The sequence below is a fragment of the Canis lupus genome, chromosome 16, assembly GCF_048164855.1.
Source record: "Canis lupus baileyi chromosome 16, mCanLup2.hap1, whole genome shotgun sequence".
NCBI classification, from domain to species: Eukaryota; Metazoa; Chordata; class Mammalia; order Carnivora; family Canidae; genus Canis; species Canis lupus.
This window is the reverse complement of record NC_132853.1, coordinates 44895438-44913175: the sequence shown is the minus strand read 5'-3', so window position 1 is coordinate 44913175 and position 17738 is coordinate 44895438. Positions and strand designations below refer to the sequence as shown.

At 33.4% G+C, this 17738-nt stretch overlaps 1 protein-coding gene across 3 annotated transcripts in view; it reads right to left on the bottom strand.

The window, feature by feature from the left end:
- The window catches only part of ABCA5 (ATP binding cassette subfamily A member 5), a 72983-nt gene that overhangs the window by 42777 nt on the left and 12468 nt on the right, over positions 1-17738 (bottom strand). For all 3 annotated transcript variants that reach the window (XM_072781006.1, XM_072781004.1, XM_072781005.1), the window contains exons 2-11: positions 16391-16507; positions 15161-15365; positions 12421-12582; positions 11438-11526; positions 10357-10586; positions 8629-8770; positions 7534-7722; positions 5925-6072; positions 3651-3819; positions 2458-2516 (exon numbers count right to left, since the gene is read on the bottom strand). In XM_072781006.1, the coding sequence (XP_072637107.1) occupies positions 2458-2516; positions 3651-3819; positions 5925-6072; positions 7534-7722; positions 8629-8770; positions 10357-10586; positions 11438-11526; positions 12421-12582; positions 15161-15365; positions 16391-16492 (1495 nt within the window). In that variant the 5' untranslated portion in view covers positions 16493-16507. The remainder of the gene's footprint in view (positions 1-2457; positions 2517-3650; positions 3820-5924; positions 6073-7533; positions 7723-8628; positions 8771-10356; positions 10587-11437; positions 11527-12420; positions 12583-15160; positions 15366-16390; positions 16508-17738) is intronic.

The window sequence follows — 17738 nt, the reverse complement described above, 5'->3', positions numbered from 1 at the left end:
ACAAATAAATATAGTTATCAAGACAAACTATAAAGCTATAATAGTTAAAAAAAAAAAGTGTAGAAGCAAGGATAAATAGACCAGTGGAACAAAATACAGTCCAGAAGTTAAACCACACATTTATAACCACTTTATTTTTTTCTTTTTTAGAGAAGGGTGGTAGGCAGAGGAAGAGAGAGAATCTTAAGTAGGCTCCACACCCAGCGCAGAGCCCAACTTGGGGCTCAATCTTACAACCCAGTTGATTTAATTTTCAAAATAACAATATTGAGATACGGTTGACAAACTGTACATATGCTGAACAACCTGCTAAGTTTGATATGTGCATATAACCATAAAACCATCACCACTATCAAGATAATGAATGTATCTCCACAAAAAGTCCTGCTTTAAAATGTCTCCCCCTTGCCTGTTCTACCCACCTCTGCCCATCTCCAGGTAACCACTGATCTTTTTTCACTAAATATTAGTTCTGCTTCTTTAATTTTTAATTAAATTTTAATTTAATTTAAATTAAATTTTTAATTAAATATATTTTCACCATATTCTACTTAAGTAAAATTAAAATATATTTAAATTTATATAAATGTAATCATACACTATTACTATTTTATTTCTGGCTCCTTTCACTTCATAGAATTATTCTGATGCAAGGCTCAATCCCAGGACCCTGGGATCATGACCTGAGCTAAAGGCAGATGCTCAACCGACTGAGGCACCCAGGTCCCCTCTCTAATACAGGATTTTTAATTGTATCTGAATCTACTGAAATGTGAGTAAAGCTGACAGCCAACATTGAGTCATCTCACCCATGAACACGGTATCTCTCTCCACTTATTTCTTTGATTTGTTTCAGCAATGTTTTATTTTTCAGGGTACAAATCTGTTACATCTTTTGTCAGACTTATCTATATTTTCAGATACTAAGATATATGCTATTTTTAATTTTCATTTTTACTAAAAATTTAATATATAGTATATTATATATATATTTAATATATAGAAATATGATTGATTTTTTCATATTTATCTTATATCCTTGTCCCCCTTGCTAAATTCATTTTAGCTCCACTAAATTTTTTGTAGATCTAATCAAATATTTAAAATGGATACTCATATAAACTACAAATGCAGTTTCATTGCTTCTTTTCCAATTTGGATGCCTCCATAATACTGATAAACCATATCCAATCAGCTGAAGGCCTACAGAACAAAAACAGGTTTCCCTCAGAAAAGAGAATTCTGCCTCAAGACTGTACCATAGATTTCCAGCCTGCCAGCCTATCCTGTGAATTTTGGACTCAAGACTGCAACTTCACCTCTTACCTGAGTTTCCAAACTGCCATTCTGCCTTATAGATTTCAGATTTGTCAGACCCCACAATCATGTGAACCAATTTCTTAAAAATAACCTCTTCATTCCCTCCTTCCCTATCCCTCCAGGTCACCTGCTCTCTGTATGTACGTGTAGCTGTGTCTGTGTATATGTTCTATTCCTTCTGAAGAATCCTGACACCTTATTAAACATTCTACAATCTCAGAATAGTTCCCACAGCAAGTTAATTATCAGACTCAAAATGTCAGTAGTGCCGAGGTTGAGAAACCCTGTGCTGGGTCAAAAGGGAAAAAAATAATTAACATGTAAACACATGCACAATAATTAAATGAAAAAGGACACAGACTTGTTCAAAGAGTTGAATCTTTTTCTTTTTCTTTTTTTTAAATTTTATTTATTCATGAGAAAGCACAAGCAGAGGGAAATGGAGAAGCAGGCTCCCTGCCAAGCAGGACCCTGGGATCACAACCTGAGACGCTTAACAGACTGAGTCACCCAAGCACCTCAAGAGTTGAATATTTTTCATCTTTATTTTTATTTTTTTTTTTTAATTTTCTTTTTTTTTTTTTTTAATATTTTATTTATTTAGGATAGTCACAGAGAGAGAGAGAGAGAGAGAGAGAGAGGCAGAGACACAGGCAGAGGGAGAAGCAGGCTCCATGCACCGGGAGCCTGACGTGGGATTCGATCCCGGGTCTCCAGGATCGCGCCCTGGGCCAAAGGCAGGCGCCAAACCGCTGCGCCACCCAGGGATCCCTATTTTTCATCTTTAATAGAAACTACTTTTTCCTTTTACTATTTTGATGTTAATTTTACTTTTTTTAATTTAATTTTTTAAAAGATTTTATTTATTTATTCATGAGAGACACAGAGAGAGAGATGCAGACACAGGCAGAAGTAGAAGCAGGCTCTTTGCAGGGAGCCCGATGTGGGACTCAATCCCGGGTCTCCAGGATCAGGTCCTGGGCTTAAGGTGACACCAAACCGCTGAGCCACCCAGGCTGCCCTTGATGTTAATTTTATTATGAATATTAATCACATAAATAAGTGAAAGTACCCCTAACTGAAAGAAAAGTGTGGTAAAGAAGTTTAATTTTCTCGCAAACAAGGAAAGCTACTTACTTCTCAAAGCCTCCACATTTTCACCTTTCTTTCTGTATGTCTTCTGAATACCACTGATTCTGAAAAACACCATATTCTACTTAAGTATTTAATGTAATTTATGAGGATGTGTTTTCATGTATAATATTTTTATCAAAGCTGTCATATTTAATAGGAATAGCAAAGTACCTTTCTACTAAAACAATAAACCTAAGAGAGCTGACAATGATTATAAAAATTTTAAAGAAACCACAGAAATATATAGTATTCCTCTCCATTTTAAGTGTCATTCATTCATTTTTCATGACAAGCCAACTTTTATAAATAAAGCATATGCTCAAGCAATTTATAGATTCCTTTTCATTTTTGAAACTTTTCTGTTTGTAATTTATCAAATACAAATATATCAGGGTAAGGGAGATTAAAAATCAAATGCTATATTTCACATCAGCACACATTTCAAACTATTTATAAATGTGAAGTGGTTCTCTCATTTCACTTTAAATGTCTTAAATAACTTTTAAAAGAATCAATGGTTTTGTTAACCAGTTTAAACTTTGCCCTTTAGAAGACAGACCATTAGCTCACTTATTACATCCTAAGTATTTGGCTCTCCCTTGCTTTTATGTATTTTTCTTAAATTTGAAAAACACATTATAGTATACTTCACTTTTTCTTCCACTTTTCTTTTCTCTTTCTTCTTCCTGTTATTTTTAAATTTGGTTTTGACTGATCTAACTGATCTTCTTCCTGTTATTTTTAAATTTGGTTTTGACTGATAGTAGTGAAATTCCTGGTTCACAGAAATTAAACTGATACTTTAGTTACCTCAAAATACCCAAAGATTTATGAAATTAACCAAGGACAATATGTCATATAGCTTAAACAATGTAGCCTGAATAAAATTATAAAGTTAATATTTATTCTTTTTCAATCTACATAATGGAGCAAATTTGAAAACGGCTTAATTGTAAAATAACAGGTTTTACTACTTTTAAAAATTTCCATTAAAACATAAAATTTCAAACCTAGCCATTATTTTAAATGGTTCAAAGAAAAGAACTTAAAGCAGAAGTAGGCAATAGTGTGCTATAAAAATCATGAGATGTATACCAAATCTCTTAAGTTATATGCACTTTTTAAAAAACAGGATTTAAATGTAGCAGGTTACATCAATACTTCTTATACCTAAATTGCCAAAGATTAAATGATACCTTATGGCTTCTTTTCCCATAAATTCTGAAGAAACAGGCTCAACAATTTCACTAAAACTAATATTCCCATTAACATTGCCCTCTGATAACTCCTTATAATTTCTTTTGCTCTTTGACCAATATGACGGCTTTAGAAAATATAAAGATGATCTCCGTAAGCCAAATTCCCCTGGAAAATAAAAAAACTTAATTATCATAACAAATTATTTCTAAAAACCAGGTTTCAAATCATCAAAGTAGTATGAGAAACATACAACCTAGATCTGAAGTTTATATAAAAAGCATTAAATCAGCACTGTGTGAAAAATGTTTTATTGGCATAATTCCAGGGCATAAACAGTTTGAGACACTTAGAGTGCATGGGAATATGAAGGTGAGTGAAATACATTTTCCATTAAAGCAACGATCATCTTTATGAGTACATATATGCAACAAATGGCTAGAACACAATGCAGAATATTATGCATGTCATCCATGGTGCTAGTAAGAGTTCAAGAGGAAAAGTTTATTTCTAGATAGGGAATATATCCTGAAGGCTTAAATGAATATCATCTTAGAAAGTCTCTGAAAACAGCTAGTATTTAATACTTAGAAAAGTGGATATAGTTCATGGAGAAGACTTTTTAAAATCAGAAGAGTAACACAGCTACAGGACAGGCATAGAAGACTTAGACATGGTAGACATTGAGGTTCTCACATAGTATATAACCATTCTCACCTCCTTTCCCCCAAAACCGACATTCCCATTTTTTTAAATAGCCACTCCTCTCCTAGATGGTCATGTCCGATCTGATCCCAACTACAGAGAAGGCCCTAACTGATCTAATCAGTATGTTGCACTCTCAGATGACTTACTGCTCCAGGCATAAGCATGTAACAATTAGACAAAAGCAAAGGGTTTATTTAGGATGGGGAAAGATTCATCCTCCCTCTTCCCATCCTCCCTGTTCCCATGAACAAAGAAGCATACCACTGTAGCCAGAAGGAGAGCAAACCTGCCACGTAGACACAGGTGGTCAAAATATGGAGAAAGCGGGTCCCTGATGACATAGTTGAGCAGGTCAACCAACTCAGAGCCTATCTCTGGACTTCCTTTCAAGTAAAATGATTGATTTCCTTCTTGTTTAAGCCAATTAAATGGTTTTCTGTGAAGAGTAACTAAAAACAATCTAACTGATATCCTGGAGTTGTGTTTAAATAGGTAAAGAGGATTGTATGGAGAAATATAAAATACAATAAAGAGGGAGAGAGTGAAAAGAAGGCATTAAATATATAAAACTATTGTGAAGGACATTAATATATAAGGAGTTTCTATTTAATTCATGAGGATATGCCCCGAGAGGTGATTTCTGAGCAGGAGATTAACTTGATTAAAGGGAAAGGTGAAATTTTAGACTGAAGGCAGATAATGAAATGAGAGGTATTACAAAGGTGTAGACTGCCCAACCTATCCCTCTGCAGTGATGGAAATGTCCTGTACCTGTACTGCACAACATAGCAACAGCCACATATAGCTATGGAGCAGTCGGTAGCAAGGTGACTTGTGCTACGGAGGAAATGGACTGTTAATTTTTTAAATTCTAATTAATTCAAATTTTAAAAGCCATTTGTGCCTAGTTGTTAGCATATAAGTGCAGGTCTAGAAGACAGACAAAAGTAATGAGGAACTCAAAGGGGAAGGTCAAGGGAGTGTTAGATACTTTAACAATATTTTGAATCTACAGGAGTTGGCTAGAGATGCCAAAAGATAAGAAGAATGGTAGGAGTTACAAGATTACTTCATAGTTTTGTACCTTAGAGGGGAAAACAGTGAAATACTTTAGCCAAGAAATATTGACACAGGGAAGGACAGAGATAAATTCAGTTAGAGACTTAAATATTTTCAAAGCAAACTGCTTATATTCATGAGTGGTTAAGACACAGATACAGGGCAGCCCGGGTGGCTCAGTGGTTTAGCGCCGCCTTCAGCCCAGGGCGTGATCCTGGGGTCCCAGGATCAAGTTCCACATCAGGCTCCCTGCATGGAGCCTGCTTCTCCCTCCTCCTGTGTCTCTGTCTCGATCTCTCTCTGTCTCTCATAAATAAATAAATAAAATCTTAAAAAAAAAAGACACAGGTACAAAACATACTTATTTGAAATTAAGTTAAAAGTTTGAACAACAAATGTGACTTGGGGTTACTCTGACTTAAAAAAAAAATTGAGATTAAGTTGATCCTATGTAAGCAAAAACAATAAAAAAACTTTAAAGTAAAATCCAATAACTACCTGCATACCTGGAATGACTTGATCAAGATAGACAGCCAAGAGGACATAGAATATACTATTAAGCGCTAGCATGACAATAGTAATAATTAGAGGATATGGGCCTTCAGTCAAATTAGAAAATAAAGCACCTTCATTAAAATCTTCTAGGTGCATGACCTGAAAAACAGAAACAACTTTAGTATATAAAAATGATAAAAATAAGCAAAAGCTAATACTACTTGGAATTACTCATAATTATCTAGATTGTTAGTAACCAAACTGGGCCTTTCAACAGATTAAACAATCTACCAAATCAGTAGTATGAATTTACAAGGAAAACAACAGGAATTTTACCAAAATATAAGTTTTCACAACAATTCATTTTAATCCTTTTTAATGTTATGTTTCTAAAACTAGTATACTTCCACTCCTGGGGCTTTTAATTCTAATGCGATGACTATCTAAAGAAATAACAAGAAAGTATGCTGTTAATATTAACTGATGCAAACAAATGGTCCACATGGAAGTCAAACAAATAAGAATTAGAGAATAAAATTATGATCAGCATCCTTTCAATGCTGAAAAGGGAGAAGATATTCTGATTAATACAACTATTAGATTGTTCATAGTAGATATATGTAAGGGAGCAGAAAGAAATATACTAGAGGCTGAGGCCTCATTTAGGTCCCAGATCTGCCATTAGGTGGATTAAAAACTTGAATCACAGTGCTCTAAATCTCGGTCTCCTCATCCGTGAAATGAAGGAGATGGGTTAAATAAATGCTGAAAGTCCTTCCCACAACCAACAAAATCCTAGGAATCTATTATTCTACCTCCCAAGTGAAGGAGAACTCAGTGGAGTTCTTAAACAACAGTTCTTAACTTAAAATGTGTAAACAACAGTTCTTAGTTCCAACTTAATTAAGACTTGTTTAATTCAATGTTCATAAACAATCTTAGATCTCACAAATCAGAATATTCTATCTAATCAACATGAATCTCTTATATTAATTAATTACAATTTTTCTTTATACATTAACCAAATTTATGTTCCTTTATATAAGGCAGTTTCTCCTAAGAATTTTTCCCTTAGAATCTGATGGCCCCTGTAAAGGCTAATAAAAATCAAATTAAAACTTTCAAAATAAGTATTATTTAGGTGAATGACAATCCCATGAACATTAAAGCAATAAAATCCACCAGGTCTACTTATTTCACTAAGACAGTCATGAGAATTTGTTTTGCTCCACACACAATTTCCTGCCAGGTACACATCTGAGATAAATTTACAAAAGCAGCAATGTAACCAGCTCATAGAGCAATCCAGACTGCCTGATGTTTAAACAATGACGCCTAACAAATTGAATTATTGCAGTGAAATAGATTACTAAGACATACTAATGCACAAAGTAGAAAACTTATAAACAGATCATTTAATAAATGAAAAACTTAAAAATGGAGAAAATGTAAATAAAACCCAGATAAAATATGCTCCAGTATTCAAGTAGCATTCCTTTCACATGTGGACATTTTAAAATTTCTTTGCAAATCCAAAGTAGTATGCATTGTAGTATAACAGGCTACACATAACTGAAGAGAAAAAATATTTAGTGAAAGCAAGATAAAAATATTACCTACCTGTGCTATACCGATTAAAAAGGTACACTGACAGAAAGGACTGAAAAGCCACACTAATGATTTGGGAAAACTTTCCATGAGGACTATCAAAAGACCAACAAATCCAAAAGCCACAGTGACCAAAAATTCAACTATTCCCACATGTTTTGATTTTTTAAAAAGAGGTGTCAGCATTAAAGCAAAAAATATCTGTAAAATATAAATACTAAGGTTAATGCATTGTATGAAAACAAAATTTTGTTTGTGAAAGAACCAGTTATTTTCGTTGGAAAATACATTCATTAAAATAATTTTTAAATGCATTGGTAAGGTATTTTATTTTCATGTAAATTGTGATACATTAAAAAACTTAAGATGGTAAGCATTAAACACTCCATTTTACCTATACATAGGCAAAAGTGATTACTTCTACACTACAGAAACCATAAACAGCCATGTTTCTGCAGTTAGATGAGTACATATGTGAACAAAACATAAATCAACCAGCTTTTAAAGAGAAAACTTATCTCTTAAACTCAATCTGTTTATAAGATACAAAATCAAGTAACTGTACACAGAAGTCTGAGTTGTTTGTAAGTTACATTATTTAACGTAAAGATGATCATCAGAAAATTTAACAGCTGGTACAGCATGGGCACACAAGCCAGTCAAAATGGAAACTGGAACCAGTGCAAACAAAGGCTGAATTCAGCCAATATACCAAAGAACATCAACACTGTCAAAAAGTTATGTTTATAAAGGTATACTTTTATAAATCATCACCCTATAATATAAATTAACTTGAAACAGGATTTCATGGAAACAAAGGGGAAAAATGTCCAGTACCAGACAACCTTAATTATACACATAATGTGATTATATGAAGACAATAAAGATTCAGTGAGATTGTATATGAAATATATATGAAAACAAATTTAAACTTGAGACTACTTTGTACCTTTTTTAAAAATACAGAAGTACAATAATGCTACATACAATTCATTTACCAGTAACTTAGTAATAAATCAACTACAAGTTAACCAAAGAATAATACTTTGTCGTATTAATCAGCTATTTTGACAGTTCTTTATTCCCACTTCAAGTTAAAATACTCACAGATGATAACCCATACAGGAAAAAAAGTAGAAATATCACAACGCAGCTACTTTGAGGGAATAACGAAGAAGCTGTTGCAATGACTGCCATAAGAAGGGACATAAGAAAAATCAAACTTGTATACAGAAGAACCCAGGAAAGCCTAAAATGAGAATATAAACACATTTATGGTTAAATGCATAGGCTTTATCAGTTTAAAAATCATTTCAAAAAAACCTTCAGGTTTTTTTACCCATTTTATCCTTAAAATTAACTGTATTTATTCTTTCCTGTGTATAGTCATTTACTGAGAATTAATGCTCTTATAAGTAATTAAAAATACAACACTGGTTAAATTAAAGGTAAAAGTATAATCTGACAAAGAGATAAAAAAGTGATTATCTTTTCAAGAGTCAAAGAGAAGTTTACAAATTAAAAACAATTCATGACTAATTTAATATTCTCCAAAGTTCGATAATGCACATTTCTGATTTTCTTAAAATATTGAAGAGTTTAATAACAATTTTCTTATGGCCTGGGCTATAACTAAACCTCTTGATGGCTTTTGATACTTTACAACAACACTAATCAACTAATCACACAATCACTTATCAACAACATACTTTACATTTACACAATGAAAGATCAAGATCAACAATGGACTCCAGATATTTACTCAAAATTTCTTCCCAAATCAGAGTTCAATGGAATTGCTATAGCACTTAGATTTGTTGCTTTTTAATGTAAGCAGATCATGATTTAATATGTGCTACCACAAAAGCACTGAAATAGGACTGATGGATATCTACATTACCAAAACCAACTCCATCATTTTCCAGAAGCAAAACTGAGGCACTGAGAAATTGATCTAAATGCTTCCAATTACTGCTTCCTCACAAAGCACTTTAATAATTCAATGCATCTTAAAAACCAATCACTACCCAAATGACAGAAGAAAAAAAAACATGCAAAGAAAATACGTTACACAACAATGACTCCATTATGTAAAGTGTTATAATTGATTGCTACATTGGGCTAAATAAAATAAAATTTTGTAAAATGGACTATAATAGCAACTCATATGCACAATATTAACTTCTCCTCCAAAATGAGTCCAAAATAAATTTTCCTACTACACAGTGGGAAAAGGAAAATTCACTAAGAATTATTTATAAAACTGCACACCTCTATAAAATCATCATTATATAAAAATGCTGACACGTGAAAGCTCATTTGTGAAAATATTTTTCAAATTTGTTTCTCTATAAACTATTTTGTATATTTTCATCTTAATTCACATAAATAACTGTTTTCCCCAGGGGGAAAAAATCCCATATACCACATTCACAAACTTCAATCATTTTAATTACATTTTTAATAACATTCATATGCTATGATTTTGGAGGAGGACTGTAACACACAATTAATTTCTAACTTTCCAAGATCTCTTACATTCTATATACCGAAATACACAGAGCACACCTCATCAATTAAGACAAAATATAAAATAAAATTTAAACATGTAATATCAACATGAGTTTTTCAAATACCACTTCCCTTATGGTAAAAAAACAAAACAAAACAATATATTGCTGAAGCTTGTTGCCTACTCTCATATTCCAAGACAAAGGTAGTCATTGCAGGTAAACAGGATCAGCACCTCAGATTGAGCAAATAACAAATTACAACACTGAAGATCTTTATACTTAATTATTAATCACACTAAACAATAAACTTTTAATAACATACCAAAAGGCAGTATCATGAAGTCCCATTATCTTTAAAAACTCCTTTAACTTCTTCTCTTTTTCTGCTACGATATGAATGGCCAAAAAGTATCCAAAAGGTGAAAATGCTATAACTAGGTATATTAAAATTACTCCTCGGGGAAAGGTATCTATCTCAACCACAGCAGTTTCTCCCATAATGACAGCTTTAGTTGATTCCAGTTCCCTCCAGAAGGAAACATTGGTCTTCAGCTAGAATTGGAAAATACAATCAATGAATTTAATTGACAGAGGCCCCCTATAAATATATAAATATATATACCTCTAAATGTAATACAAACCTATTGGAAATACAATCCTCAAAAACCACACCTGAAATAAAGTGACTGACCCCAGTATCATGACACAGCATACATTATTGTTTTTATTCATTCTGGAAACATACCATTAAGTCTGTAGTTGGGAAGTGTATAAATGTTGATGAAATAATTTGTCGAGGAAAATAAATTGAACAATTATCATCTTAAGCAGACAGTTATATACATCTTAACAAAAATACGCACTTCTAGAGCAGCCCAGGTGGCTCAGCGGTTTAGCGCCGCCTTCAGCCCAGGGCGTGATCCTGGAGACCCGGGATCCAGTCCCACCTCAGGCTCCCTGCATGGAGCCTGCTTCTCCCTCTGCCTGTATCTCTGCTTCTCTCTGCTTCTCTCTCTCTCTGTTTCTCATGAATAAATAAATAAGATCTTTAAAAAATATATGCACTTATAAAATTGAGGAATTAGGAATGATTATTAGCACCATGTTATTTTTATTCAAGGGGAAAAGTCTGTAAATAAAGATCTTTCATAAATATTACCTATGGTCAACACAGATACAATACAGATATATGGAATGCTAAGTCACATGCTTAGAAACCATCAAATAAAAGTGGGGTTTGAAAAATATTACATCAGAAAATATGACTTATATTTTTTCTTTTAGGAGCTGTAATATATATCTAGTACATCTAACTGCAGACAAACCAAATCTTAACTGTAAAGACTTAGAGTGTAATTGCTAAATATGGTTTGGCTTTATTTTACTTCCTTCATCATATTTACCTGTATAATGGCAGCATCTATGGATGCTTGTAAAACTGTGAACCCTGAGGACCAGTACTGAGCAGCCTCACACGATGTTGAACAGCCAGCTATGGGGACAAAATGTGAGACATATTTGCACAACAACTAAGTGTATTCTTTTAAAGATAACATATGGAGGGTTACTAAAGCAATATAATTAATCAATCTCCATAGGGACCAAGTAAATGAGCAATTGCCTTTTGAAAGCAAGGAATAGCATGTTCCTGATTATTTACTTGAAATTTTTGAAATAAAAAAGTTACATAGAAAGAAATTAACTGTAAACATGATTATTTAAAAATAACTCACTTAAAAAAAAATAACTCACTTTTCTGTTTCAAGTAAGTCATTCTACAGTGACTTAATCAGATTTAAAGCACTTCTAGTTGCCAGGACAAGTCCAGGTTAAGAGCCCAGAAAAAGAAATGTTCGTAATGGCTTTTTGGAACCAAGTCACAAATTCAGTACTCATCATTAAGAGACTTTAACATTGCTCAGTAAACGTTTGTGGTTAGTGGTATTTCTTCATAGGTTTAAGCACTGAAGGATGTTTTCCATGATATCAAAATAAAACTAATAAAGTTCATTGGTACAAGACCTTGAAATTTAAATGATATGTAGCACACCACATGTGAAAAAGTTATATATATATATAAAAAAAAAGTTATATAGAGGAAAAAATGCCAATTCAGAAAGTCATACAACTCAAGATAAAATTCTGCCTTCTGTTACTATAATTAAAATAATATATAAGTATATTAAAACGCATGTTATGTAAGTTATATTTCATATTACATGTAGATATTTGTGTATACATATATATATGCTACATTTGACAGTCTTCTTTAAACAACTACACAGTTGAAAATGCCAGTGTTTGACCACATCAAATTTTGCATATGAAATAAAAGCAGCAAAGACATGCATTTATTTGATTTACAACATTACTTAGGGCTATTTACCTCTTGAATCCATATAAATAGAAGATACTGGAATCATATCAGGAAAAAAACGGAGTTCATAGGACATGAAGTCTTTGAAAACCACACCCACAAAGTTGTTGGGCTTAGAAAGACTGGATACTAACAATTCTTTTTCATTTGTATATTCTTCAGTAATTATGACTGTAAAATATTATAATAAAGTTGACTCACAAATTTAAAGTTTACTGCCAAACAACAGGCCAAATTTAACATGACGTTGAAGAATACAATATTTTATAAGCACTTTTGTTTCATTCTTTCAAGAAAATAGAGCCATTCTAAAAATATACTAAATAATGAATAATAGTATAATTTCACACTTTCTCAGCTGTCATCTGAGTACATAAATTATGTATCTAGGTAACACAAAAGCTATTAATATGACAAAGTTTAGCATATAGTTTATTATGCAGTATATGCAGTTCATTTGTCTATTTCAAAGTAAAGCATACAAATAACTCCTTGATAAGTGAATGGATATTTTATTTCCAATTTTTCTTCTGAAGAAAATTCCATTATCCTTCTTCTCAGAAACCAAATATGTTCTCTGGTAACTAAGACACAACTGTCCTTTGAGTAAAAATTGCCATTTCAACCACTTATTGCTTGTTCCTTTCCTAGAAGATATATGGAGAAAATACTCTAATCTCTACTGCACTTCCTTTCACATCAGATGATCCCAATGTTTTAATATTTTCTCAGAGTTTTATTTACAAGCAACTAGTCTTCACTACAGAAGCTTAAGAACATGTGGTAAAATGTGAGAACATAGGATTATGTGCTTACCTGTTACTTATTAGCTGTGTGAACAAAGATAAGCAATTTAATTCTCTGAACTTCAGTTCAGTGTCCTCATCCTTAATGCCTAGCTGATCACACTCGTCGTTAAGATCAAATGCAATTACAAACATAAAAATGCTCTATAAATTATAAAGTGTTATTTCAATGTGAATTGTCATGATTTCCAGACCTTTAGGGTGGACAAGGATTGAGCTGAATAAAGAGGGTGGTAGTTCAACATCTTATCAGTCATGTTACCATATATATGGATTTGTGTTCAACTTTCAGACAGTTCTATTGTTAAAAAGACAGAACTTAAAAAAATAATCTATATACATATTTCTACTATTTTAGCATCCAAGTTAATACATACTGACTTGGATTCTGTTGGTATATATGCTTTCCTCTAACTCAGGATTACCTGAGAATTTCATTCTCAACATTTCTGATCAGCTTTTCGAGCTGGCATACTAAATGTTTATGGCTATCCATCCAATTTGTACTTAGGTAAACCAACATATACCAATAAGATATTAAATAGTAATAAGTTAGAAAGAAACCAACAGGGGAAAAATTATCTGGCTCCTGATTACATAAGCTTCATCTATTCAGTGATATATTATCCAAATCTATGATGATACATACTCAAAGTTGATTAAAACTATCTAAGACAAAATGTTAATTTGTTATTTTCAACAATTTAGTATTTCATTACATTAATCATCATAGTATAAACTGTCACTTTCTTGAATTCTTTTTTTTTATAAATTTATTTTTTATTGGTGTTCAACTTGCCAACATATAGAATAACACCCAGTGCTCATCCCCTCAAGTGCCCCCTTCAGTGCCCATCACCCATTCACCCCCACCCCCCGCCCACCTCCCTTTCTACCACACCTAGTTCATTTCCCAGAGTTAGGAGTCTCTCATGTTCTGTCTCCCTTTCTGATATTTCCCACTCATTTTTTTCCCTTTCCCCTTTATTCCCTTTCACTATTTCTTATATTCCCCAAACTTTCTCTAATTCTTGTCTTGGGTTCTCTCACAGCCACTTTAAGCTCATTAGTATCACATACTTACACTGTTTCCCCTGTTTCCCACTCTATTCTTTTTTTTTTTTTTTCCCACTCTATTCTTAAAAGAAGTACAAAGAGAGAAAAATAGACTTAGGTGCTTAGCCACAGTCACAGTCTCCAAAACTAAGCACTACTTCTGTTTATACCATATACCTCCATAAATGGGCATGATAGGCTGAAATGATTATTGCTTAGTAATCTTCATACCTCTACCTTATTTTTTTAAAGATTTTATTTATTTATTCATGAGAGACACAGAGAGGCAGAGACACAGGCAGAGGGAGAAGCAAGCTCCCTTCAGGGAGCCTGATCCAGGATTCGATCCCAGGTCCTCAGGATCACAGCCTGAGCCAAAGGCAGGTGCTCAACCAATGAGCCACCCAGGTGCTCCTATACCTCTAGCTTATTATATGAGTCAGAATAAAAAAAAAAAAAGATGCCTTCAAATCTTTTATCCTTTTACAAATATGCTTATTTTATAAATGGTCTGAGAATTAAATATAAAATATTAAGACAGGGCACCTGGTTGGCTCAGTTGGTTAAGCGTCTGCCTTAGGTTCGGGTCATGGTCCCAGAATCCTAGGATCGGACTGCGTGTTGGGCTCCCTGCTCAGTGGGAAGCCTGCTTTAAACTCTCCCTCTGCTCTTCCCCCCTGTTCATTCTCTCTCTCTCAAATAAAATTAAAAAAAAAAATAATAAGACCTACAAAACATGCTTCAGCAGGATTAAATGATTTTAGTAATTTTTATTAAACTATATTTTGGTGACGGGACATATCTCTAAGTGTTAAGAATGTAATTTACTCAATAAAGCAAGTAAAAAATACTGTTACAGATAGAATCCATATATAAGCTCACAATACCCTCAGGAAGATGATCAGTAGAAACTTTTTGCATGATGTTTCTTGTAATATTAGTCACTGGAGTATATCCAAGTATTAAGTTAGACAGAACAGATTTGTCCATAGGATTAAGTTCTCTATCAGGCACTTCTTCATATTTCTTATTTGGATGCATCATGCTAATTAATATTAACCAAAATAAAAAAAATAATGGAAAAAGAATTTCCTGTAATAAAGGAGACAAACAAGATGATTATATAATATACCAAAAGCAGCAAATATCATCAAGATTTCTATGCAAACAATATAATACTAAGCAAAAACATGAGGAATTTGGGTCTCCTTTCTTAAGCACAAAAAGTAAAAGCAATTCTATCCTGAAAGAAGTATTAAATATCTCATCTAACTCAACAGGAATATTAGACAATTTTTCCTTTACATTTTCACCAAAATATTTTAAAATTCAAGTCACATAAATTAAAATCACATAAACACTAATATTTAAAGATCTTAGATTACTAAATATAAAATATAATAAATTTACTTATATATAACATTATTTAAATTAACTTACAAAACAGCCCAAACTGGGCTCACCATAAAAGTATCTTCACTCAAATCTGATTTAAAAACTCATGCCTTAATTATACCTCAATTTCTACTATTAAAACTATTCTCTGTAAAGTTGAATAATCAGCTTTAATAGGGATGAACCTGTTTCACCTTGCTGTTTAGCTATTATGCTTCAGAAAAGGAACAATATATTTTCAGCCTTTAAAATTTTTAACTGGTTAGGCAGGGTTATTACTTTCTTTTATCTTTCAAAGTAATGTAGATTTGCTGAGAACAAACATGTGACATAATTTTAGTAATCTCAGGTAACTCAATCCAGAGTCCAAAAGATGGGAAGTCATGAATAAACCGTGGAAAACTATTCCATAAAGTTATCTGTGGAATTTTTCTTTTATTCCAGAAAACCTGGGAAATGCACATCTAAAAGCTCAAACTTAAGCACTGATATCAGAAATTAACTAAATTTAGGAATGGTTATTAAAACTTTTAACATTCAGAAGACACAGGTAATTTAGGTAGTTTTCTGTGCTAACACAAGTTTTTACTTCACAAGCACATGAGACCTAATGACATAAAATTGTAATAAAAATATACTGAGAAAAATAGATCCTCTCTTAGAAAGGGAACATGTCAGTGCAAAAACTGCAATCAGGCATAAGAAAGAGTCATTTAACTTACCTGAACACTACTTTTTTTAGTCCTGCATTTGATTAGATAATTCTTCAGTAGGAGTGTTCTGGTCTGTCTCCAAACTCCCACCTCCCTAATTGCAGTAGCCATGTTTTCTAGATCAGTCTATTAAAAGAGTAAATGAAAAAAACTGGAACCACACAGTCAAATGCATGCAATTCAATAGCAAAAACAGATGTTTCAGTTTCAGGTTAGAGAAAATGATGAATACTCCAAGCTGTCTCTCCTGTCTGGACAGAATGCATTAAACAGCAATTTGACGACACTGAAATAGTAAACAGTAGCATGTGAAACAGAGGGAAACAAAATTCAAAATCCCCACAACCAACACTGAGCTCACCACTTTGTGTCTTTTGGTATTCCCCAAACCGAATGCACTGGAAGTAGGTATTAAGGCAGAGAAGGCAAGGCCCAAAAGCTCTCTAGTTCTGGCTTGAGACATCGGAAAGGAAAGTTTTCCGCTCAGGGAGAATGAGAAAATACCCCACCTTTTTTTCTTTTCTACATTCTCCTATGCCTCGATCTTCGAGCAATCACATGACAGCATCAGACTGCAATAAGGAAAGCCTAATGCAGCCCAAACTCTGAGGCAGGAAAATCTTTCTCTCCAATAAGTGGAGCTATAGCTCCAAAAGGGTGGGGCCAAATCCCAAGGTGATCTCTATCTCCTAGGTCCTGGATATGGTTGATGGATGCAAGTTGTCCAAGTGTGCGGTTCAATGAGGCAAAACAACTCTAGCATTCTAGCTGCAGGATGGAAATGAGAAGCCATAGGGAATTCGAAAGTAGTAAAGGGAGAGCAAATAAAAAGAAGAGCTCAGGAAAGCAACATAATAAAGTTGCTCATTAATTCCAGGACTAACTCCCAAGCTGGGCACAAATGGATCTAATCCTATTCTGTGTACCAAAGACCTGAGGAACTAAACTAAAAGACAGACTACTGCCAGATCCAGACCAATCATCAGGTGGCATACACAGGACAGATCCAAACTGTTCTACAAGGGTTTTTGAAAACTAAGCTGAGGGGCAGCACCTGGGCAGCTCAGGCAGTTAAGCATCTGCCTTTGGCTCAGGTCATGATCTCCAGGGCCTGGATTGAGACCTGCATCAAGGCTTCCCGCTCAGCGAGGCATCTGCTCACTTTCTCTATCTCTCCCTCTGCCCCTCCCCACTGCTCGTTCTCTCTCTCTCAAATAAATAAATAAAATCTTTTTTAAAAAAAAGGCTTTTGAAAACTAAACTGAAATTAGATCCACAGCTCAAAGAATGCGGATGAAACCTGTGACCTGAACCTAACCAGGATGACAGCATGCTAGAAGAAAGTATCAACACTCCC